Source organism: Podarcis raffonei, chromosome 5, assembly GCF_027172205.1.
Source record: "Podarcis raffonei isolate rPodRaf1 chromosome 5, rPodRaf1.pri, whole genome shotgun sequence".
NCBI lineage: Eukaryota > Metazoa > Chordata > Lepidosauria > Squamata > Lacertidae > Podarcis > Podarcis raffonei.
Genome location: NC_070606.1, coordinates 9,819,168 through 9,844,819, shown reverse-complemented (window position 1 = coordinate 9,844,819; position 25,652 = coordinate 9,819,168). Strand labels below are relative to the sequence as shown.

The window sequence follows — 25,652 nt, the reverse complement described above, 5'->3', positions numbered from 1 at the left end:
TTGAGTGGTTATGCTACTGCACCAAAGACCTCAATTTCCTCAATTGTTTTCTAAGGGCAGCAATCCATTCTTCACTAGAGAAATTTTTTAAAAAGAGTTTCAGAATTAATCAGGAAGCCCTATCTTAAAAGAATGGGTCTTCTTCTGTTTCTGTGGCTCATAGTGCCTCTCCCATTGCTGTCCTTAAATAGCAATTGAATTGTGGGGGGGGGGATTTCCATGCAGCATATTGTGTTCCCTTCTAAGTAAAGGTAAAGGGATCCCTGACCATTAGGTCCAGTCGTGGCCGACTCTGGGGTTGCGGCGCTCATCTCGCTTTATTGGCCGAGGGAGCCAGCGTACAGCTTCCGGGTCATGTGGCCAGCATGACTGAGCCGCTTCTGGCGAACCAGAGCAGCACACGGAAACGCCGTTTACCTTCCCGCCAGAACGGTACCTATTTATCTACTTGCACTTTGACGTGCTTTTGAACTGCTAGGTTGGCAGGAGCTGGGACCGAGCAACGGGAGCTCACCCCGTTGCGGGGATTTGAACCACCAACCTTCTGATCGGCAAGTCCTAGGCTCTGTGGTTTAACCGCCTGCCTTAATTTGGAGTCAATATGCGATATTTGCAACAGTGCCAAGGAAGAGTGCTGCCTACTTAAATAAAACCATGGAAAATACCTGGGAAGGACAGTGGTATTTCAAAACCACTGCATTCAAAGGTAGCAGAACCCTTTAAAATTGAAATCCCTAATGATTTTTAGAAGTCTTTTTGTTTTTTCCTATGTATGGACTAGGGTTATTTGGGACAATGGGATGAAGTGCTTTGCAAGTGTCACACATATCTATGCACTGAATTGGTGCACTGATTATTAACGTGACTTTGCTGACCTCTGTGCTGACTGCTAGGGATGCGGGTGGCGCTGTGGGTTAAACCACGGAGTGAGCTCCCGTTGCTCGGTCCCTGCTCCTGCCAACCTAGCAGTTCGAAAGCACATAAAAGTGCAAGTAGATAAATAGGTACCACTCCAGCGGGAAGGTAAATGGTGTTTCCAGGTGCTGCTCTGGTTTGCCAGAAGCGGCTTAGTCATGCTGGCCACATGACCCGGAAGCTGTACGCTGGCTCCCTCGGCCAATAAAGCAAGATGAGCGCCGCAACCCCAGAGTTGGTCACGACTGGACCTAATGGTCAGGGGTCCCTTTAACTTTACCTATGCTAACTGCTGCCAATCAGTCCATGTGCACTGGCCTCCCATACACCTTCTTGCAAACATACGAGGCACTTCTTTTGAGGTGCTTCCTGTGACGGCATTCTGATCACTGGAGGCCCCCTTCTGAAGCACCTTGGGAAGAAATTTCTTTAGCGCTTCTTGTCTCTTTTTTCTGAGATCTTTCTGTTGTGTGTCGAGACCCCGAAGCCACCCCCTCGTTGATGAATAAGACACAAGGACGCGGATATTAGGTTAATGGTTATTGGGCAAATTTAGGCCACAACTTGATTGGTTACAGAATGTGAGCGGTATTGGCTTAGGCATTGGAGTTGACCTGACCATAGCTGACTCCTGCCTGTCACGCAGGGAGTCCAGTAAGGGTAAACCACCAGTAGGGGGAGCCCCATTGATGCAAACCAACTCAAACTCCCCCTGGGTTCCTGACGGGGTCGTGGCATGGCCCTAGCCCCGCCCCGGGCTTCAGACAAGATCCACACCCCCTGATTCCTTTAACGGAATACACTTCAGCTTGGAGAGGCAGGTGATGGCCACACCTTCCCTCCCCCATCATAAGGTCAACCAATGCCTAACCGCCAAACCTTACAAAGTTGTGACAATTGTAGGCGAAATCCAAATGGCCCGTGCCAGGTTGCCAAGTGGAAAAATCCCTACCAGGCCCCTCAACGGTGACCAACCGAGGTCCATAGCAAGGCCAATGTTGAAACCTGAAAATAGGGAGGTCAGGTGGGAGATCGAGGAGGCGAGCCAAGAGGAAGCTCTCCAGCTCACGCCTCCATTTAAATGGGGCCCAGCCACGCCCCCAGCCAGCGGATTGGCTGGCTAGAAATGACGTGGCCGGGAACGCCCCTGGAGGGGAGTGATTGGTCACGTGGTCCACCGCAACTCCTCCCCACTGGGAAGTGGAGTGGATTTGCCCACCTTTCTTGACTTAGAATCATAGAATCATAGAGTTGGAAGAGACCACAAGGGCCATCGAGTCCAACCCCCTGCCAAGCAGGAAACACCATCAGAGCACTCCTGACATATGGTTGTCAAGCCTCTGCTTAAAGACCTCCAAAGAAGGAGACTCCACCACACTCCTTGGCAGCAAATTCCACTGTCGAACAGCTCTTACTGTCAGGAAGTTCTTCCTAATGTTTAGGTGGAATCTTCTTTCTTGTAGTTTGGATCCATTGCTCTGTGTCCGCTTCTCTGGAGCAGCAGAAAACAACCTTTCTCCCTCCTCTATGTGACATCCTTTTATATATTTGAACATGGCTATCATATCACCCCTTAACCTCCTCTTCTCCAGGCTAAACATGCCCAGCTCCCTTAGCCGTTCCTCATAAGGCATCGTTTCCAGGCCTTTGCTGAGCTCAGCATTTTACTGAGGAGAGAGCTTTCTCATTCGTATAGCCTGAGGACCTTAATCCGGTGCTAACTTGGCATTGCGTTTGTGTTTCATTTCACTGAGGTTACTTTGGAGCCGCTTCAGTTCTTTCAAGAATTGGGTCTCATCAGCAAGCTTCTCCAAGGCTCAAATGACAACTGCCTTGCTCTTTCCCAACCTATGAAAACAACAATAATTTTAAATTTACGGATTATTTGAAAAGTATTTGCGATGACCAGACGACGTTTGTAGGTTTGCAAGAGGCTCTGTGAGAACTAATATTAGAAATATTGCAAAAATGAAGAAGGAGATGAGTTGTGTTAAAAATGTAAAGGCAATATTAACTTAGGAAATGCGTAAGAAGTGATTAAGACGGATGATTGTCAAAGGTGCTGATGGAAGACTAATAAGAGGGTATTTGTGATGAATTGTGTGGTATGTTTTATAATTTTATATTTTAAAACTAACATATATATATACACACACACACATTATATATATATATATGTGTGTGTGTGTGTGTGTGTGTGTGTGTGTGTGTATATATATATATATATATATATATATATATATATATATATATATAAAAGAAAACAACAATGATTTTGCTGAAACTAAATCTAGCTGTAGCCATTTGGCTGCTGTTCCACATAATAGATCGCATCACAGGCTCGCCAACGGACATGGTGTGTTTCTTCAGTTGCTCTGCTTTGTGTCTACAGTTGCTCCTTACTGGACCCGTCTCGAGATAATGGATCGGAAGCTTCTGGCTGTTCCTGCTGCAAACACTGTTCGCTTTCGCTGCCCGGCTGCTGGGAATCCCTCACCTTCTATACACTGGCTGAAAAATGGCAAAGAATTCAAAGGAGAGCACCGCATTGGGGGCATCAAAGTAAGACGTCAGGGGTCTAAATATCGATTTGGTCCATTTCTTAACTTCCAGCTTTGAAAACCTCTTGGAACTGTCGCACCTGAAGTTTTGCTCACTGAACAATTTTGAAAGGGCACTTGGATATGGGATCCACCACTTTCACATCATAGATAATTTCCTTTCCAGTCTGTACTTCTTTATAGCCAAACTGGTTTGCAGATTCTCTCCTTGGGTATAATTTTTAGAATGCAAAATGTGACGTGGATACTGTCATAAACTGAATATATTGGTGAGACAGTTGAAGCATATGAACAACATTGTAGGTATTCAACGTTGTAGTTGGATGAATTATTAGATTCAGGTTGTTCTTGAATCATTCAGCCCGGACACTGAGATCCAGCTCCGAGGGCCTTCTGGCGGTTCCCTCACTGCGAGAAGTGAGGTTACAGGGAACCAGGCAGAGGGCCTTCTCGGTAGTGGCACCCGCCCTGTGGAACGCCCTCCCATCAGATGTCGAGGAAATAAACAACTATCCGACGTTTAGAAGACATCTGAAGGCAGCCCTGTTTAGGGGAGATTTTAATGTTTGATGTTTTATTGTGCTTTTAATATTCTGTTGGAGCTGCTCAAAGTGGCTGGAGAAACCCAGCCAGATGGGTGGGGTATAAATAAATTATTATTATTATTATTATTATTATTATTATTATTATTATTATTATGTTCCCCAACCCCTAGCTGCAGCCCGTTTACAAATTTCGTGAGAATTTTCCTATGTTGCTGAATCTAGTGTATGTACAAAAAATACCAGGAAGTATGTCTGCCACTTCAAGAAAACAAAGTAATACTGTTAGCTTTAAACTAGCACATTTGCCGTGATTAACATCCTGAGGAATTAAATTAATACTCATTTCTCAAAAGTTTTTTTGGTTCATGTGAATAATCCCCAATCTCATTTATCGGGCCCTATAAAAGGAGAGTGGGGGTTTTTTTGAGGGGAGGGTTCAAGAGTTGTTTTGGCTATGATCCAATACTTCTTCCTGACCATTCTGATGTAGGAAATTGCTGAAGTTTTGTTTGAGATTAATTCTCACATTAACCGGCTGCAGACTACATATTTAACAACATAGGAATGGGTTTCCATCAGGATATTAAACTTTTGATAGAAAGTCTTTAAAATGGGATCAGAGCTGAGATTGACTCGGATTCCTTGTTGCTTTAGTACTTTTAACAACCAGGTTCCAAATCTGATTTCCTTTTGCCATACAGTGGTACCTCAGGTTACATACGCTTCAGGTTACAGACTCCGCTAACCCAGAAATAGTGCTTCAGGTTAAGAAATTTGCTTCAGGATAAGAACAGAAATCGGGCTCCAGCGGCACGGCAGCAGCAGGAGGCCCCATTAGCTAAAGTGGTGCTTCAGGTTAAGAACAGTTTCCGGTTAAGAACAGACCTCCAGAACTAATTAAGTACTTAACCTGAGGTACCACTGTATTTCACTTCACTCTCTTCCGAGATAGATCCTGCAAAGGAGGCTGATTTGTGGTTATTCTTCGTTTCCCCCTCTGCAGTTGCGACATCAGCAGTGGAGCCTCGTCATGGAAAGTGTGGTTCCATCAGATCGAGGCAACTACACCTGTGTGGTGCGGAATAAATATGGCATCATTTGGCATACCTACCAGCTTGATGTTCTTGGTAAGTGTTCTTTCTGCCTGTTTGAACCAGGTGGACAGTGTTACTCAGGTGGCTTGGGGCTGGGGGTGGACGTTATTTAGTTCCTTCCTGCTGGGCTTTCCACTTACTGGCCTAGTAGTCACGAGTCTGCACAACTGCAGCCTCCGGAATTCAAGGGCAGCCTCACATATAGTGAATTGTTGTTGTTGTTGTTTAGTCGTGTCCGACTCTTCTTAACCCCATGGACCAGAGCACACCAGGCACTTCTGTCTTCCACTGCCTCCCGCAGTTTGGTCAAACTTATGCTGGTAGCTTCGAGAACACTGTCCAACCATCTCGTCCTCTGTCGTCCCCTTCTCCTTGTGCCCTCCATCTTTCCCAACATCAGGGTCTTTTCCAGGGAGTCTTCTCTTCTCCTGAGGTGGCCAAAGTATTGGAGCCTCAGCTTCAGGATCTGTCCTTCCAGTGAGCACTCAGGGCTGATTTCCTTAAGAATGGATAGGTTTGATCTTCTTGCAGTCCATGGGACTCTCAAGAGTCTCCTCCAGCGCCATAATTCAAAAGCACCAATTCTTCAGCAATCAGCCTTCTTTATGGTCCAGCTCTCCCTTCCATACATCACTACTGGGAAAACCATAGCTTTGACTATACGGACCTTTGTCAGCAAGGTGATGTCTCTGCTTTTTAAGATGCTGTCTAGGTTTGTCATTGCAGGCATCTTTTAATTTCGTGACTGCTGTCACCATCTGCAGTGATCATGGAGCCCAAGAAAGTAAAATCTCTCACTACCTCCATTTCTTCCCCTTCTATTTGCCAGGAGATGATGGGCAAATATCTCAGTTTTTTTGATGTTGAGCTTCAGGCCATATTTTGCGCTCTCCTCTTTCACCCTCATTAACAGAACAAAAAAAAAAATTCTTTCCAGTAGCACCTTAAAGATCAACTAAGTTAGTTCTTGGTATGAGCTTTCGTGTGCATGCACACTTCTTCAGATACACATCTGAAGAAGTGTGCATGCACACGAGAGCTCATACCAAGAACTAACTTAGTTGGTCTTTAAGGTGCTACTGGAAAGGAAAAAAAAATTTTGTTTTGACTATGGCAGACCAACACGGCTACCTATCTGTAACCGTTAGGTTATAGCTATATGTGGCCAAGAGAACTGGGCCTGGAGTCAACATGCAGCAAATGTCAGGGCCCGTGGTGCTCAGAGGAACCATTGGGGGTTACACTACCACCCCCTTCTTAACTTTTTTCTTTTAGCCCAGGATTCATCAGAGAAGTGTAAAACAAAGTGACTGCAATCCCTTCTCTCAGTGCTTCTCTGTCGCGTGTTGGGCTCAGTGCCATCACCTGTCTCTGGCTCCCAAGAATCCTGGCCCTGGAGATAATTATTTTGCTTTGAGAAAAGCTTCCACTGCCCAGTATTATTTTAATTTACCTTCCTTGTGTGATTCCAATGAGCATATACCTGTCTTTCTTATGGTCTGAGCTTAGACCAAGACTGTATGCTGCCATGCTGATGTAAAAAGGTAAAGGTAAAGGACCCTTGACAGTTAAGTCCAGTCGCGAACAACTCTGGGGTTGCAGTGCTCATCTCACTTTACAGGCCAAGGGAGCCGGCGTTTGTCCACAGACAGTTTTTCCGGGTCATGTGGCCAGCATGACTAAGCCGTTTCAGGCAAAACCAGAGCAGTGCACGGAAATGCCGTTTACCTTCCTGCCGGAGCGGTATCTATTTATTTATTAATAAATATTTAGCTATTTATTTATTTATAAATAATAATAATATTTATTTATTTATTTATTTATTTTTATTAATAAATATTTAGCTATTTATGTAAAGGTAAAGGGACCCCTGACCATTAGGTCCAGTCCTGACGGACTCTGGAGTTGTGGCGCTCATCTCACTTTACTGGCCGAGGGAGCCGGCGTACAGCTTCTGGGTCATGTGGCCAGCATGACTAAGCCGCTTCTGGCGAACCAGAGCAGCGCACGGAAACGCCGTTTACCTTCCCACCAGAGTGGTACCTATTTATCTACTTGCACTTTTATGTGCTTTCAAACTGCTAGGTTGGCAGGAGCAGGGACCGGGCAGCGGGAGCTCACCCCGTCACGGGGATTCGAACTGCCAACCTTCTGATCGGCAAGGGCCTAGGCTCTGTGGTTTAACCCACAGCTCCACCGCTGAAGCTTAATCTGAGATTCTGCACTGTATAGAATAACAAGTCAAAGCACCAACATCATCTTGCCATAAATCCGTTGCCCTGCAGTTGTTTACAGCGAATCCTTCCTCCGACTGAATTCACACAGCAGCATTCAAAGGCTTTCCAGAAAAGAACCGTTTACCAAAAGAGCAATTTCTATATATCAGGTTCCCAATGAAATACTGGAAAAGAGCCAACTCCTTCCTCCTTTTTTTTTCTTCTGCAGAAAGATCACCCCACCGTCCTATTCTCCAGGCAGGATTGCCTGCTAACCAGACTGTGGTGATTGGGAGTGATGTTAAATTCCTGTGCAAAGTGTACAGCGATGCCCAGCCTCACATCCAGTGGCTGAAACACGTGGAGGTCAATGGAAGCAAATATGGACCAGATGGGACTCCGTATGTCACTGTCCTAAAGGTTGGTACACAGCTACACATCCCCTCTATGGCCATTGCATGCTAGAGTTTGACCTATACTCTTGAGGCACCGCCTCACAGCAGTGAATACTTCTGGAACCCCTTAATTTGGGCATTATTGACGCTAAAGGCACATACCTTAAAAGCAGGCAGAAAGCCATGTATCACTCTCATTTCCACCCAAGTTTGCAGATACATTTGGGGTGAAATCTTCTGCAAAATCCAAAATATGGTAGGGCTACTACCAGACTTGTGACAAGCTGGTATAGCATAATGGTTAAGAGACTGCAGCTGCGATCCTAATCCCATTTACCTAGAAGTAGGCTGCAATGAATTTAATAGAACTTTCTGAGGAGATATGGTTAGGATTGCATCAGTCAGGAAATCTCTGGTTGAGTCTCGCTCCTGCCATGATCTCGTTAGGTGGTCTTTTAGGCAAGCCATTCCTTCTTAGCCTCAACTCCCAGCATTGACTGTCGTGCAACAGAGAAGTTTATACTAGCTTGCCTTACAGGGTCATTGTAAGTATTGCAGCTGGATAACACACGTTGAAAACTTGAATCGTAGAACCATAGAATTGTATTGTCAGCGCTGCCCAAGGTCCCAGCTCACACAAGACCAACGCTGCTTCTTGCTCAAGTTAAAAAGTCTTTATTGAAGTTCAGTCTCATTTCCAGACGCGCAGCGCGCAACGCTACATCTATCCATCAGACCGTAGAAGTCCCATCTGAATCTCCTCCCCCCTGACACCAGCTTAAGATTCTAGCCTTACTCCACCTCTTCCTCTGTTCCTTCTTTCTCTGGGTCCTTCTGCTAGTCGGAGTCTCAGCCCTCCTAGATTCTTCTGACGCTGATTCTGCTGACTCTTCCCCCCCCCTCTTTCGGGCTTTAGGACCTGGCTCCCAATCCGGGTTTTCTGCTGTCCCGCGCTCCTCCACATTTGAACTTGGCGCGCGCGCGCAGCCTCCCACTTTCCTTCTGACCGTTACACTTGTGTCACTGCTCCCCCTTTCGGGGAGGCTAGCTGGACCTGGCCTTCCCTCCGTCTCCCCACTCCCCGATGGAGGAGACGCTGGTCCTGACTCATGTGACTCTTCCCCCCCACTGTGCTCTGGTGGGGGAACTGGCCCTACTCCTCCGCTACTCCTTTGAGACTCCCCTCTGGTTCCTTGTTTATGGATCGTCCCTCCTGGGATTCGCCTCGCCCTTACCATAGGCGCCCCCTCCTGGGAATCTTCTGATTCGCTGGAGAAGCTCATGGAATCTCTCGGTCCACTGTCATATTCCCCTACGCTCCCCTCTGATTCCTCTCCTCCACTCTCTATTTGCTCTCTCCCCTGCTCTTCTGCTCCTGAGCCTCTGACATGTATGTTTGGGAGGGACACCAGCAGCCATCTAGTCCAAACCCCTACAATGGTAGGAATCACTTGAAAACACCGTACAAATGAAAAAGAGGGTCCTTTACTTTAAAGGACTATTATTAGGTAACAGAATTTCAGATTTAGCATCTGATCCAGCAAACAAGATTCTCACCCTATTTCCTCTCCTACATGATTAACTCCTTTGCCAAATAATATACAGGAAAAGTGCATTACGGTGCTTGTCATATTAGGGACGTGGTAAATGGGATGTAAAAGCACCACTCTATCTCAACATAAAAGATAGGGAGAAATAACAGAATTCGTAATCGGCTGTTAAAATTGTATATACTTTGGTCCAGTTGAAGTTTGCAAGCTGTTCTTCAGAAACAGCCCCTCGCAGTGCACATCATGGTAATCCAATCTAGCTGTGACTAGGGCATGGATGATGGAAGCCAGGTCTGTGGGACAGAGTGCAGCTGCCGTACCAGCCAGAACAACCACCTGCCTTCTAATGTCAAGTGGAACCCCCCAAGTTGGAAATTTACTTTTTAAGGGGGAGTGCAAATCCATCCAAAACCTGGTTCCGGATTGGAATCCCCAGCTTTGATATCTATGGCAGATCCATTCCTTGATCCAGTCCAGGATTCCAGAATTATGTGGACTGAGCATAGACTTGTGGACCTACTGAGAGGAACACCAGTCCCTATGTAACTGGGAGCTAGGAAAGTGCTCTAAACTAAACTTCTTCATCTAACAAGCATCACTGATGGGGCACTTTTGGTGGCTCCCCACAACCGTTGGCCGTTACTAGCCTTCAGTGAGGCAGGGCCTGCCCTGCTAGCAGAGGCTCGGGAGGAATAATTACTGCCATCTTTCAAATAATCTTCCGAAAACTGTGCTGCTTACGCAGGCCTTTACAACACGATTCGCCCTCCTTCCTTAACCAACCAGTATTTACTGATGTTTTTATTGAGGCAGATTTAACCATGATCTTATATATGGCCTTGATATAGTTCTATGAAAGTGCAAACTATTACCATATTTTTTGCTCTGTAAGACACACTTTTTCCCTCCTAAAAAGTAAGGGGAAATGTGTGTGCGTCTTATGGAGCGAATGCAGGCTGCGCAGCTATCCCAGAAGCCAGAACAGCAAGAGGGATCGCTGTGCAGCGCTCCCTCTTGCTCTTCTAGCTTCTGGCTTAGCCACGCTCTGTCCCTTCCCCCAGCTCCCGGAAAAGCCCCCAAGAGCCGCACTCCCTTTAAAGAGCCACGCGGAGCCTGTGTGCGGCTCTTGGGGGCTTTTCCCCCAAGGAGGGAGAAAGGCTGCCCATCAGTGAAAGGCTGCTCTTCTCCCTCCTCGGGGGAAAAGCCTGCAAGCGCCGCACACACGCTCCACGCAGCTCGTGAAAGGGAGCGCTGAGCAGAGCCTGGGATGCATACAGGCTCTGTTCAGCACTCCCTTCAAAGAATTTTTTTTTTCTTGCATTCCCCCTCTAAAAACTAGGTGCATGTTATGGTCAGGTGCGTCTTATGGAGCGAAAAATACGGTGATACTTCAGCAGATAAATGATAAAAGGCAAGATTATATCGATCCTTAAAACACCCCATAGGCAAGGATCCACAGGGTGGGGCAGCAGTCTGCCAACTGATCCTGAGATCCCTCTTTAAAAATGATGGGGAAACTGTGCTCCCCAAAATTTGCATGAGGACCGGATGCAGTTTTTATAGCTGGCCATAGCTCCATCTGCTTGTGTCTGTGAGCTTGCATTTGTGTCAGCTCTTCGTGTCCAGCTCCAGCAAAACTACATTTCTGACATACCTTTGAGGCATCCAAGCAAGTACTGTTCTCTTGGAAGATCATGAAGATCTCATGATCTTTACGCAAGCCGAACATCAGGACCTTGGCAGATCACTCAGCGGTCTGGGTGCAAGTCAAGCAGGCAAATCGAACTATTCCCCAGGCCCACAGTGAATCCCAGGCACTTGCTGAGTTTTCACCCCTGCCTAAACCACGATCACGGCCACGGTCTTCTAGCACAGCCTTAACCAACCTGGCAACCTCTCTAAATATTTTGGACTACAACTCGCATAAGCCCCAGCCACCACAGAGCTGAATTAAGTCTGTTGGGAGTCCATCTTGAGGGCTTCCAGGTTCATGAAATCTGGCCAAAGATGATTCCTTTTCATTCTTCGCTTTAGTCTGTGTGACACAAACCGTGTCTTGGCTAGATTTGGCCAGCCAAGAATATTTGCAAATAACGAGCAAATCAGCATGAAGATGATCCTTCAGGGAGGGGTAGCCAACATTGCTCTTGCTGACATGCAATAATGGGAGCTGGAGACTCATCAGTACAGTGGTACCTCAGGTTACATATGCTTCAGGTTACAGACTCCGCTAACCCAGAAATAGTGCTTCAGGTTAAGAACTTTGCTTCAGAACAGAAATTGTGCTCTGGCAGCAGGAGGCCCCATTAGCTAAAGTGGTGCTTCAGGTTAAGAACAGTTTCAGGTTAAGAACAGACCTCCGGAACGAATTAAGTACTTAACCTGAGGTACCACTGAATTGGCTATCCCTGTTCTAACCACTATAACCCTGGTCCCCCAGGTGAACGTGAAAGGAAATCTCCGTTAGTAGTTGCAACACTTACTGGCTTGTCAGGTGCAAGTAAACTCTGAAAACTGCAGCAAATTGAAGGGAGCTCATTTTTAAAAACGAGAACCTTCAGCCAAAGAAAATTTTCAAATGAGCAGCTTCGCAGGCTGCTTAAAAAATGAAAGAAAGGAACTCCGGTTTGGGGGGGAGAGGGGGACAGGACGCGGAATTCGGCTGCCTAGCAAAATCAGAGAGTCCCTTTTGGTCAAGTAATGTGTACATTTTTTAAAAAGAGCCTAGAAGCAGAAATTCAGTCCTGTCTGTCTAATGTGTGATGCAGAGATATTGTTTGGTTTACTGAAGTTGAGGTTTCTGTCTATTCTGCAGTCTCTGATCAGTGCAAACGCTGAAGCCGATGCTTACCTAAATTTGTCTAAAGTGACAGAACAAGATGAAGGCGAATATCTATGTAGAGCCAACAATTTCGTAGGCAGAGCCGAAAAATCATTTTGGCTCCACATTGACAAATCAAAACCAGGTAAACCCTCGACTCTGTCCCAAAGGCTTAGCAACTGCAAGAATGAGCTGTAACGCTTGAAGATGCTAGTTGTTTTAAAAATTAATATTTTGTCGTCTTTCCTGTGTATGTCATGATGTCACTACTTATATATTAAGATAATAAAATGCTTTTTTAAAAACAAATCAGTTGCAAAGGAAAAATTCCCACATTGATGACTGTCTGACTTTGCTCATTACATCTTTATCGCTTCGAGTTGCATGTTAACGACCTGAACTCTCATAACCTTACTATAATTTATAGATAGGCTTTACCGATTTCGTTGTTCGTTGAACTCTAAAAATCTCCTGCACATCAAATTCAGGTATCAGGGAGGAAGAGAAAACTTCCCTGCAGTTAAAACAATGTACAGGCCAGTAACTGAAAGATCTCTGACGGACACTGAGAAAGAGGCAGACAATTCCTTCTCCAGCTTACATCAGGAATCTTTCAGTAATTTGGCATGTAAGTGTGATGAAAATCACCAGAAGTGGGGAACGAGTTACAAGTTGCTGGTTTCAAATTTGATGTTTGGGTGGAAATCCTGATCAATTTTACATTTTTAAAAGTTAAGCTCTCTTTCCCCCATGCTTAACTCATTATTCACATTAACTGCATTTTATCCTTGCTCCTTGCCCTTACTTACTCTCTTTCCCTGTCTCCCTGCCCAGCCATACTAACCAAAAGACAGTCATATATATGTGGAGGAAATTTTTTCATTCTTACGCTTTTGCTTGCATGCATTATTAGTGGGACAGAGTAAGAGCCTGGTGAAGGGAACCCCTTGCTTTTTAAACAACTGGTTGTGGTAGGGCATGAGGACAAGCTACTGGCCTCTCAAATATTGTAAATCTGCTTTTCAAATTTGCCTGAGCATCCGTATTGCCTTCTCTGGGATATGGCTTTGGAATCCTGTGGGTTTCCCCCTCCCCCCTTCCTTCTTTATCTTGTGTATTTTTTTTCCCCTCCGTAGACAGCAGGCGTTAACAAAACAGATAAGGAGCTAGAAATTCTGTACTTACGCAATGTTACTTTTGAGGACGCTGGGGCATATACTTGTCTTGCTGGGAATTCTATTGGGTTTACACACCATACTGCTTGGCTGACGGTATTACCAGGTACTTCGGCTCTGTCACTTTTTTCCTTTCCTTCCCTAAGGGCCTCGGCGCCCACTTCCGAAATGCCAAATTCTTGAGCGGTAGATGAGTGTTACTCTTATAGCCAGCTTGTGTTGAAGCACACTTCACCTTTTCGGCGACATGTAACTTGTTAACCAAGTTGGCAGTAAATGCTTCAAATTCTCACTCCAGAATGAAGTTGCATCTCAGTGGGCAGGTGCAATGCTCATGGCTCCGTCTCAAAATGGCCGTCATCTGTTGAGATGTGATGCACAATTCTACCTCCATAGTACCACCAGTTTGTTTCAGACTATGTGCCGCTCAAGCATTTGACATTTCTGTATCTTGACTTTATGAATTGGGTGGCTTTTAATATCGTTGAATCTGATTAAAAGTGCTTCTTTGGCTAGATTGGGTCCATATTTAGTTTTGGAGAACACCAAGGCCTTCTATGTCATAAATCCTACACAGTACGGCCTATAGCATTGACAGCTAATTTCCCATAATGTTCTTGGTGGAGGCTAACTGTTGCTGAACAAAATCTCTCATGCTTCCACTCCACAATCACCAGTCTTTCTAATACCTGTAGGCTTCTGTTGGGTGGGAATGTTGAAGCTCTGTTACGAATGAATGCCACATCATGACAACAATTGAGAACATGTGCTCTGCAAATTCATTTTCATTAAATACCTTTATCTGTGCTAGCTCCATAGAGTTTATTGGGTACCATTTCACCCCAGGAGCAGTATATGATTTCTCCAGTAGAGATTCGGCAGGCACAAACAGATCTTTTGAAGACCTTTCTATGTAGATAGGCCTGTGTAACTCTACATTATTATTTTTAATCAACCAGTTATTTCAATATTTATTTTTTTTACTATTTTCATGGTGTTTTAAGTCATATTGCTGTACACCGCCGTATTGTATTGTATGAATTGGCGCTGTATTAATACTTTTATTAGTAAATAATGCTTCATGTCTCTTACCTTGAAAAGCATTTTCTACAAAAACCTATCAGAAACTTTTTATAGACAATTTTATTAAATTCTGTAGATAGTGGTGTGATTACCTCAGAATCGGGCTCAGTATTCTACCCATTTTATTACTGAGTAATGAAACAGGATCCACAACAGCATTCCCCTGGTTTCCTCCAGATGTTTGGGACTACAATTCCCATCAGCCCCTGGCAGCACAGCCACACATTAACTCAGTCCCACATGTGGCAGAGCAGTAGAGTGCTTTTCAATGTCCCAGGACACAATCCTTTATTTTTGCTTAAACAGACTTGGATAGTCCAATGATCCAGAGCATATGGGAGTTTTAAGTGTATCAGTAATAGAAGTTTTGTTTGTGTGTTAAAAGAGAGGGAGTTGTGGAGAGGGTAGATGCATTTCAATGTGCACTCTGCATATAACAGGCTGAGTTACATATCTAACGGGCCACGTACAAAAACCAGGTACTCCATGGGGTATACTTTCATTAACAAACGGTGTTAAACAAAGAACAAGGCTAAATGAAAATTGTCTTACACGATCAGCCTATGCTTGGTGTTTAAGTCCTAGAAACTCTATAGATTTCCAAGCAAGACTGAAGAAACCGGAGTTTGTTTGAAAAAACAGCCAACCAGCCAACTTTAAGCCTTTCTGTTTTACTTATGTATTATTGCAACTGAACCAAATACTAATGCACGACTTGCAGTGCCTTTAGGAAACCCAAACTATCTATTCAAGATTCTTCAGGCATACAATATGGCTAACTAAAATTACATATTTTAGGGAAATAATGCATGTAAAACACATTTCCCCCCATGATTATTATTATTTTTAATCTATGTTGGGGGGGACAGAACAAATGGCTGCAAAACTGACACAGAAATTAAATTGGTTGATCTGTTCACCCCGTTAACAAAATGACAAACCTTTGTGGCACTTAGATTCAGAACATTACTTTAAGCACAAAAACATATTTGATGTGGCCACACTTACCTAGTTCCGCTCAATTGTTTTGTGGCAACTGATTGGAATAATAATAATAATAATAATAATAATAATAATAATAATAATAAATTGTATTTATATCCCGCCCTCCCGAGCCAAAGCCGGGCTCAGAGCGGCTAACAACAGTAAAATGATAAAACATTCTAAAATCATTTCATTATAAAATTAATTCCAATCAAATTGATGGCAACCATTGGGCTAGAGTTCTGTGAGGATTACCAAAGGAGGGGGTCAGACTGTGCCTTGGCCAAAGGCCTGGTGGAACATCTCTGTCTTGCAGGCTCTGCGGAAAGATGTCAAGTCCCGCAGAGCCCTAGTCTCTTGTGACAGAGCGTTCCACCAGATCGGAGCTACAGCCGAAAAAGCCCTGGCTCTGGTTGAGGCCAGCCTAGCCTCTCTGTGGCCTGGGACCTCCAAGATGTTTTTGTTTGAAGACCGTAAGTTCCTCTGTGGAACATACCAGGAGAGGCGGCCCCGTAGGTACGAGGGTCCTAGGCCGTATAGGGCTTTGAAGGACAACTCTTTATCTTTTGGGATGTCACAGGCATTCTGTAGAATATTAGGTGTTTGCACGTGGCCTCTAAGATACCCACTGTACCACACAAGGCGTTGTGCTGGAGAACATACACTTTGCTGGGTGTTTGGGGTGTGTGGTCCAGATTTGCTAGGTATTGTCTGAATTGAATTGCCTGTCTCCCATTCAGATTCCTAACATATCTCTATTACTCTGCAGCGGAAAAGCGAGTTGCCGTGGACGATTCCAGTTCCCTTTATGCAGGCATCCTCAGCTATGGGACTGGCTTTGTTCTTTTCATCTTGGTGGCCGTGGTGGTGGTTATCTATAGAATTAAAAGGCCCTCCAAAAAACCGATTAACACCACTACTGTTCAGAAAGTCTCCAAGTTCCCACTCAAGAGACAGGTAACAGAAAGTAGATACAAGGTTCCTATTCCTTCCTTATTATCTTTCCTTCCCCTTCGCAATCTTCTGTCTAGATCAGAAACTTGCCCTGGTGATTTATGTCTCTGGAAGCTCTAAGTGAGATCTTTGAACGCTGTTAGCAGGAAATGGTTTCATCCACCTATTTTATCTTTGTTTTCATTATTTAAAAACAAAACAAATGTGTAAAATATGGCCTGAAAATCTGGTGGTGATTTAAAATGTTCTGGTTTATAGATCCTGGTTTTCTTGATCTGGTTCTGCTAAGGTCTGACATTTATATAGTGTGTTAAACAGACCTGCTGGCTGAGAAAAAGGCGTAGACCTTTCATGTTGGCATAGTTCTGTGCTAGCAAGAAAAGACACAACTGAAGAATGATTCTGCCCCAATGATGTAATTTGAATACAGTATTAGGCCTCTTTCTGCTGGGTGCTATTGTGCATATGACCTCCACATTGTGTAGTAGCAGAACTGGAGGCACAGGGAGGGTCAAGTACCAGTGGTGCAGGGCTCACCTGGTGAGGGAGATGGCAGATCTTGAAGGGGGCAATTTTCCATTTGCTAGATATTTGGGCTATGTGTTTTTCCTTCACACTGGAAATGTTTTCTCAGGTGGGGAGATCTTTGATGGGAAGCAATAGAATCGCCACTGGCAGAGGTAGATGGCTTGAGGAGCAGACCTAGGTTCTGGCAGGCTGATAATGTCCAAGAGTTAGCAGATTCACTCCAGTTAGATGAGACAGATTATATTGCGTGTCTGCATGTTGCAGCTATTTCCCCGGTCAGCTAAACACTGTTGCGGAATTTGGGAGCTGTGCTGATTTAAAACAAAGTATGAGGACGCGGGTGGCACTGTGGGTTAAACCACAGAGCCTAGGACTTGCCGATCAGAAGGTCGGTGGTTCGAATCCCCGCGACAGAGTGAGCTCCCGTTGCTCGGTCCCTGCTCCTGCCCACCTAGCAGTTCGAAAGCATGTCAAAGTGCAAGTAGATAAATAGGTACCGTTCCAGCGGGAAGGTAAACGGCATTTCCGTGCGCTGCTCTGGTTCTCCAGAAGTGGCTTAGTCATGCTGGCCACATGCTGTATGCTGGGTCCCTCGGCCAGTAAAGCGAGATGAGCGCCGCAACCCCAGAGTCGGTCACGACTGGACCTAATGGTCAGGGGTCCCTTTACCTTTACCTTTTTATGAGCTTGACATTTGCATATTAAGAGAGGAAGAACCGTGTGTCCATATTGCAGATTACTGAATGAAGCAAAGACTCTTCAGCTAATGCCCTTTTGCTATTCTCTTTCTATGACCTTATATGCTAGCTAATAGAAGCTGTTGGCAATAACACCTCCTTTGCTGTATTCAAGCAGGTATCTTTGGAGTCCAACTCCTCCATGAATTCTAATACTCCTCTAGTCAGGATCACCCGCCTTTCCTCCAGTGATGGACCAATGCTGGCAAACGTCTCAGAGCTTGAACTGCCTGCTGACCCTAAATGGGAACTGGCAAGATCTCGGTGAGGAAAATGTAGTTTTGAGCTGGTTGACTCTTATTTAGGTCTTTAATATACCACCTTTCATAACAGCATCCCGAGTTACATGCTGACGTCTTTGCTTGTGTGTTTTGCTTCAGCCTGACTCTAGGAAAGCCACTGGGCGAAGGCTGCTTTGGTCAAGTGGTAATGGCAGAAGCAATGGGGATCGATAAAGAGAAACCGAACAATCCTATCACTGTCGCTGTCAAGATGCTGAAAGGTACTGAGAACAGAGAATGGCAAGAACTAGTCTCCCATGTGCCTCTGCTCTCCATATTTTTCCTGATTTTCAGCCCTCCCCTGGGTTCCTCTGCATTGGTTTCTCCCAGGTTTCCTGCCCATAGCTGTCAACCGTCCCTTATTTGGCGGGAAACTCCCTTATCCCAGTGCCGTGTCCCGCTGCTGTCCCTTATTGATGATGTCCCTTAAATTTCCTGGGTTTCAAAGGAAGCAGCTCCTCTCCCTCCCTCCCTGCCGGCCAGGAAGGAGGGAGGCTCCAACTGTGTTGCTTGGCTGCGTTGCTCACCCAATAAGGAGTCTTAGAATGACTGGGGGGTGGAGCTTGCATGCCTTGTGCCTAGCCGCATTGCCTGGGGACTCGCCTTTGCTCAGCGCGTCCCAGCGGAGAGGTGACGGTGGTTTTCCTTGCTGCATCCCCTTTGCTGGGCTGCTGCGCTGTGGGAGCCACTGCTTGAGGCATCGTTTGGCTGCTGGCTGGGCTTTCAGCCTTTGGCTCGGAGGGGCTCAGAAGCTGAACCTACCTGTGCTTGGAAAATCAGCTGTTTCCCGCCTTCTGTGCCATCTCTCAGACCTCCGGGGCCCTGCTTAGCTTGTCCACCCCCTCGCCAAGCTGTCCTAGCTCTTTATAACCTTATGTCAGGCTACACCCTCTAGTTCTTCAGCGACGCTTCCTCTAGTTTCACCTCACAAGTGGTCTTAAAAGAAAAGAAGCCCCTATGGTTGCTTCTTGCCCCATTTGTTTATGTCTGCATTTATTTTCAAGCTGCTGAAAGGAAGGAAATAAGATAGAGAGGAAATAGTACGCAGTGTATGCGGTGCAGGAATAATTTAATTCAAATTGGTGGCTTTCCTCATCCTTCAACCAGAAGTCTTATATTATTTCTGTTGTGACAGTTTTGAATCATTGTCAGTGTTTAAGCAGAAGAGCAGCTCTACTTGACTGTGTTCATCCAGCTCCTTCTCCTGCTTAAGCATGTCACTGAAAAGTCAGGTTAAATTTGGCATAATAATAATAAAGGTAAAGGTACCCCTGCCCGTACGGGCCAGTCTTGCCAGACTCTAGGGTTGTGCGCTCATCTCACTCTATAGGCCGGGAGCCAGCGCTGTCCACAGACACTTCCGGGTCACGTGGCCAGCGTGACAAGCTGCATCTGGCGAGCCAGCGCAGCACACGGAATGCCATTTACCCTCCCGCTAGTAAGCGGTCCCTATTTATCTACTTGCACCTGGGGGTGCTTTCAAACTGCTAGGCTGGCAGGCGCTGGGACCGAACGACGGGAGCGCACCCCGCCACGGGGATTCGAACCGCCGACCATGCGATCGGCAAGTCCTAGGCGCTGAGGTTTTACCCACAGCGCCACCCGCGTCCCTTTTTTATTATTAAAATAATAATTTTATTTAATTATTGGAAGGCCTTACTGGGCACCTGAGCCCACTGTATGGTGTAATCCAGAGTTCCCCAAACTTGGGACTCCATCTGTTTTTGAACTACAATTCCCATCATCCCTAGCTGGCGGGACCACATCTGGAAGCATCCTTTATTGCACCAAGTTGGTGTACCTGGCTTGGATGAGAGGCACCTCATGGGGACACAGGTTACTGATCATGTGCAGCCAGTTCCAGTGCAAAGCAGCAAACGAAGGACTTGGGGTGTTCTTGAAGTACCGTATTTTTCGCTCTATAACACGCACCAGACCATAACACGCACATAGTTTTTAGAGGAGGAAAACAAGAAAAAAAATATTCTAAACGAAATAGTGGATATATGATTTTTGTGGTTCATGCTGTGGCCACAGACATGTGATCTGACAGTGAGTTTGGAGTAGCCCAATGCAAAAATCCTGAGGATCCATGTGGATCCATGCTTTGTAACCACGGAGGAGGGAAGGAAGGGGAACCATGGATCCTCTGCTCACGACTGCAGCAGATCCCCCCCGCCACCCGCAGGCATTCGCTCCATAACACGCACAGACATTCCCCCTTACTTTCTAGGAGGAAAAAAGTGAGTGTTATGGTGCAAAAAATACGGTATATGCGCCAAAGTCTGAGTAGACATGGGCTGTATGGCACGGAGTGAATTCCATCCATGGCACATAATAAAACTCTGCTTTTCCTGATCGCTTCTTTTCCCTTTCCTGTATAGATGACGCCACGGACAAAGATCTATCTGACTTAGTCTCAGAAATGGAAATGATGAAGATGATTGGGAAGCACAAGAACATCATTAATCTCTTGGGGGCCTGCACACAGGATGGTATGTTCCAGAGCTCTGTGGCGGTTGACGAAGGTGGTCATATAATTGAATATTATTGATACTACCGCCTGGTCTGTTTTCAGTGTTTACAATTTGCATGCATCTATAGCTCTCCCATGGGACGCGGGTGGTGCTGTGAGTTAAACCACAGAGCCTAGGACTTGCCGATCAGAAGGTCGGCAGTTCGAATCCCCACGACGGAGTGAGCTCCCGTTACTCGGTCCCTGCTCCTGCCAACCTAGCAGTTCGAAAGCACATCAAAGTGCAAGTAGATAAACAGGTACTGCTCCAGGGGGAAGGTAAACGGCATTTCCATGCGCTGCTCTGGTTCACCAGAAGCGGCTTAGTCATGCTGGCCACATGACCCGGAAGCTGTACGCTGGCTCCCTCGGCCAATAAAGCGGGATGAGTGCCGCAACCCCAGAGTTGGCCACGACTGGACCTAATGGTCAGGGATCCCTTTGCCTTTAACTTATAGCTCTCCCTCATGCCTCTTTGCTGCAATCTCTGTGAGAAGCCAAAAGTCTTCCGTTCTGGAAGAGACGTGCCAAATTACCACAGTCTAAATGGGCTTCTGTTTAGTGGCTTAAATGAGTTTCATGGATGCTTTGAGTCTTCTGCTATAGACCAGGAGCAGGAGGCTTTTTCTGGCTGGCAGACCAGCTTGTTACCTCCCCATCCCTTGGTGGACTAAATTTGGTAGGTGGGCAGGACCTATCAAACTATACAGAGCTGCTGGCATATTTGAAAGGCCCCCAGTCCTTCCACCCACCTTGACACTGTCACCCTCTTCTTTGGCACCATTGTTGCTGTGTTTTGTGTGTGTTTGTTTCATCTGATGGTGGTGGAGCACTCTTCTTCTGAAGAAGTGCCTGCCTTCTAGACTCAGAGGGCGAGGAACAAGCCTGGAAACATACAGAAATATCTTCTTGCCACTCATCAGAATGGTAGCTTGTCAGTAGAAAAGAGTTCATTTTGGATAAAAATATATTGTTTTTACTCCAGGTCCTCTCTATGTCCTGGTGGAATATGCATCAAAGGGGAACTTGCGAGAGTACCTTAGAGCCCGCCGGCCACCTGGCATGGATTACTCTTTCGATACCTGCAAGCTGCCTGAGGAACAGTTAACATTTAAAGACTTAGTCTCCTGCGCCTACCAGGTGGCACGAGGGATGGAGTACCTGGCATCTCAGAAAGTAAGTAGCATGCAGCTTTATAAGAAACTAGGGGTTGTCCCCCTGTTTGCCAACTCCACCCAGCCCTCCATCTCCCTAGACCTTGCTGGAGGAAAAAATCCCAAAACGAATACCTTAGACCAGGTGCAAGGAATAATGATGATGATGATGATAATGATAATAATAATAATAATAATAATAATAATAATAATAATAATAATAATTTATTTATTCCCCCAGCTACTCTGGGCGGCTTCCAACAAAATATTAAAATACAATAGTCCATCAAACGTTAAAAGCCTCCCTAAACAGGGCTGCCTTCAGATGCCTTCTAAAAGTCTGGTAGTTGTTCTTCTCTTTGACATCTGGTGGGAGGGCGTTCCACAGGGCAGGTGCCGCTACCGAAAAGGCCCTCTGCTTGGTTCCCTGTAACTTGGCTTCTCGCAGCGAGGGAACCACCAGAAGGCCCTCGGTGCTGGACCTCAGTGTCCGGGTAGAACGATGGGGGTGGAGACGCTCCTTCAGGTATACTGGGCCAAGGCCGTTTAGAGCTTTAAAGGTCAGCACCAACACTTTAAATTGTACTTGGAAATGTACTGGGAGCCAATGTACGTCTTTCAAGACTGGTGTTATGTGGTCGCTGCAGCTGGTCCCAGTCACCAGTCTAGCTGCCCCATTCTGGATTAGTTGTAGTTTCCGGGTTGCCTTCAAAGGTAGCCCCACATAGAGTGCATTGCAGTAGTCCAAGCGAGAGATAACTAGAGCATGCACCACTCTGACGAGACAGTCCGCGGGCAGGTAGGGTCTCAGCCTGCATACAAGATGGAGCTGATAAACAGCTGCCTTGAACACAGAATTGACCTGCGCCTCCATGGACAGCTGCAAGGGGCACAGTTACCCCATTCAGGACCACGGCGTCCTCCACTCCTGCCCACCTCCTGTCCCCCCAAAACAGTACTTCTGTATTGTCAGGATTCAACCTCAATCCATTAGCCGCCATCCATCCTCCAACCGCCTCCAGGCACTCACACAGGACCTTCACTGCCTTCACTGGTTCTGATTTGAAAGAGAGGTAGAGCTGGGTATCATCTGCATATTGATGGACACCCAGCCCAAACCCCCTGATGATCTCTCCCAGCGGCTGCATGTAGATGCTGAAAAGCATGGGGGAGAGGGCAGAACCCTGAGGCACCCACAAGTGAGAGCCATGGGGTCTGAACACTCATACCCCCACCAGCACTTTCTGAACATGGCCCAGGAACCCTTTTGACTCTCTCCTCATAGGTCAACATTAACAGATGGGTGGGTGGGGCAACCCTATAGCTGTCAACCGTCCCTTATTTGGTGGGAAAGTCCCTTATCCAACCGCGCGTTTCCCGCTGCTGTCCCTTTTTGATGATGTCCCTTAAATTTCCCGGGTTTCAAAGGAAACAGCTCCTCTCCCTCCCTCCCTCCCTGCCAGCCAGGGAGGAGGGGGGCTCCAACTGTGTTGCTTGGCTGGCTGCGTTGCTCACCCAATAAGGAGTCTAAGAACGACTGGGGGTGGAGCTTGCATGCCTTGTGCCGATCAAATCGGCCGCGTTGCCTGGAGTCCCGCCTTTGCTCAGCGCTTCCCAGCAGAGTGGTGATGGTGGTTTTCCTTGCTGCATCCCCTTTGCCGGGTTGCTGCGCTGTGGGAACCACCACTTGAGGCTTCGTTTGGCTGCTGGCTGGGCTTTCTGCCTTTGGCTTGGAGGTGCTCAGAAGTTGAACCTACCTGTGCTTGGAAACTCCCTTATTTTAGCTGCTGATCCCTTATTTTCGAGGTTGCTGGTCCCTTATTTTCAAATCTGTAAGTTGACAGCTAAGGACAATCCACATGTCAGTAATGTGGTGTTATTGTGACCTCACACGATTGGTGGGTTGCCCTGCCCACCTATCTAAATCCCAGCATCAGAGGTTGAAAGGGGGAGTGCAGGAAGACTTTGCAAAGCCCACCCCTCACTGATACTTGCAACCTTTTGCAATTCCCCTCAACTCCTCCTTCACCCTCTCAAGGTTGAAAAGAGCAAGGAAGGTCACCAACCTCAGCTACCAACCTTCCATCAACAAACAGGTTGCTACAAAGCAGTTCATTCTGCACAAAGGATTAAATGGCACCCCGCTGCCTTGAATTTAGTTTTTTTTTTTTATAAAATTTTTATTGGTTTTTCAACATACAGTATAAAACAATACAAAAGACAAACACAAACAAACAAACATATAAACATATATAATTTCATAAATTTTTTCATGTACCCAATTTCAGCGACTTCCCAATGCCCCCCTTTTCTGCATCCCTGTTTTGAGCTTTTTTTCCAGCAACCCCTGGTCCAAAATACTTAATTCCTTTCTTTAACCTCTTTCTTTCCTCTTATCCAATCATTTATCGCTGCAAATCTGTTATGCTTTACCCATGACATTTTAACACTCAGTAATTTTACAGAAATTTTTAAGGTAAAGTTTGAATTTCTTCCAATCTTCTTCCGCCGTCTCTTTCCCTTGGTCACGGATTCTGCTCGTCATCTCTGCTAGTCCCATATACTCGATCACCTTCGTCTGCCACTCTTCCAGTGTGGGTAGTTCTTGTGTCTTCCAATACTTTGCTAGTAGAACTCTCGCTGCTGTTGTAGCATACATAAAAAATATCCTATCTTTCTTTGACACCAATTGGCCTACCATGCCCAGGAGAAAAGCCTCTGGTTTTTTGTGAAAGGTACACTTAAGCACCTTCTTAATTTCATTATATATCATTTCCCAGAAGGCCTTAATCCTTGGGCACGTCCACCAAAGGTGATAGAAATTACCTTCAGTTTCATTACATTTCCAACATTTATTATTGGGCAAATGGTAAATTTTTGCAAGCTTGACTGGGGTCATGTACCACCTATAAATCATTTTCATAGTATTCTCTCTTAAGGCATTGCATGCCGTAAATTTTATACCGGTGGTCCATAACTGTTCCCAGTCAGCAAACATAATGTCATGACCAATGTCCTGTGCCCATTTAATCATAGCTGATTTAACCATTTCATCCTGTGTATTCCATTTCAGCAGCAAGTTGTACATTCTAGACAGATTCTTCGTATTGGGTTCTAACAATTCTGTTTCTAACTTTGACTTCTCCACCTGGAAGCCGATTTTCCTGTCCTGTTTAAAAACTTCATTTATCTGATAATAATGTAGCCAATCTCTTACTTTAAACTTCAATTTCTCATAACTCTGTAATTTCACATTTCCACCTTCTTGTTCTACAATTTCCCAATATTTTGGCCATTTAGATTCCATATTAAGTTTTTTAACTTCCTTAGCCTCCATTGGTGACAGCCACCTAGGGGTTTTATTTTCCAACAAATCTTTATACCGAATCCAAACATTATATAATGCTTTCCTTACAATATGGTTTTTGAAGCTTTTATGGATTTTTACCTTGTCATACCATATATATGCATGCCAACCAAATCTATTATTGAACCCTTCTAGGTCCAAAATGTCTGTGTTCTCAAGAAGTAGCCAATCTTTCAGCCAGCAAAAAGCTGCTGCTTCATAGTAAAGCTTTAAGTCCGGCAGGGCAAACCCCCCTCTTTCTTTTGCATCAGTTAATATCTTAAATTTTATTCTGGGCTTTTTGCCCTGCCAGACAAATTTCGATATATCTTTCTGCCACTTCTTGAAACAGTCCATTCTGTCCACAATCTGCAATGTTTGAAACAAAAACAACATTCTTGGCAAAACATTCATCTTAATAACAGCGATTCGGCCTAGCAAGGAAAGTCTCAAATTTGACCATATTTCCAAATCTTTCTTAATTTCTGTCCAGCATTTCTCATAATTGTCTTTAAATAAATTCACATTCTTAGTTGTTAAATTGACCCCTAGATATTTCACCTTATTTGCTACCATTAATCCAGTTTCACTCTGAAACTTCTCTCTTTCCTCCACTGTTAAGTTCTTTCCCAATACCTTTGTTTTTTGTTTATTTAGCTTAAAACCTGCCACTCGACCAAAGAATTGTATTATCTCCAAAACTTTTTTTGTACTAGTGTCTGGCTCTTGCAAAGTTAAAACTAAATCATCTGCAAACGCTTTCAACTTGTATTGTTTAGCTCCGACCTGTATCCCTTT

At 45.4% G+C, this 25,652-nt stretch overlaps 1 protein-coding gene across 4 annotated transcripts in view; it reads left to right on the top strand.

The window, feature by feature from the left end:
- Positions 1–25,652, top strand: part of FGFR3 (fibroblast growth factor receptor 3) — a 72,128-nt gene that overhangs the window by 34,212 nt on the left and 12,264 nt on the right. The window contains exons 5-13 of one of the 4 annotated variants that reach the window (XM_053387739.1): positions 3,308–3,477; positions 5,025–5,148; positions 7,561–7,751; positions 12,092–12,242; positions 16,109–16,296; positions 17,674–17,822; positions 17,939–18,060; positions 20,224–20,334; positions 21,340–21,530. In XM_053387739.1, coding sequence (XP_053243714.1) covers positions 3,308–3,477; positions 5,025–5,148; positions 7,561–7,751; positions 12,092–12,242; positions 16,109–16,296; positions 17,674–17,822; positions 17,939–18,060; positions 20,224–20,334; positions 21,340–21,530 — 1,397 coding nt within the window. Of the gene's footprint in view, positions 1–3,307; positions 3,478–5,024; positions 5,149–7,560; positions 7,752–12,091; positions 12,243–13,233; positions 13,379–16,108; positions 16,297–17,673; positions 17,823–17,938; positions 18,061–20,223; positions 20,335–21,339; positions 21,531–25,652 lie in introns of all 4 variants that reach the window. The other 3 variants (XM_053387742.1, XM_053387741.1, XM_053387740.1) reach the window with 3 other exon arrangements.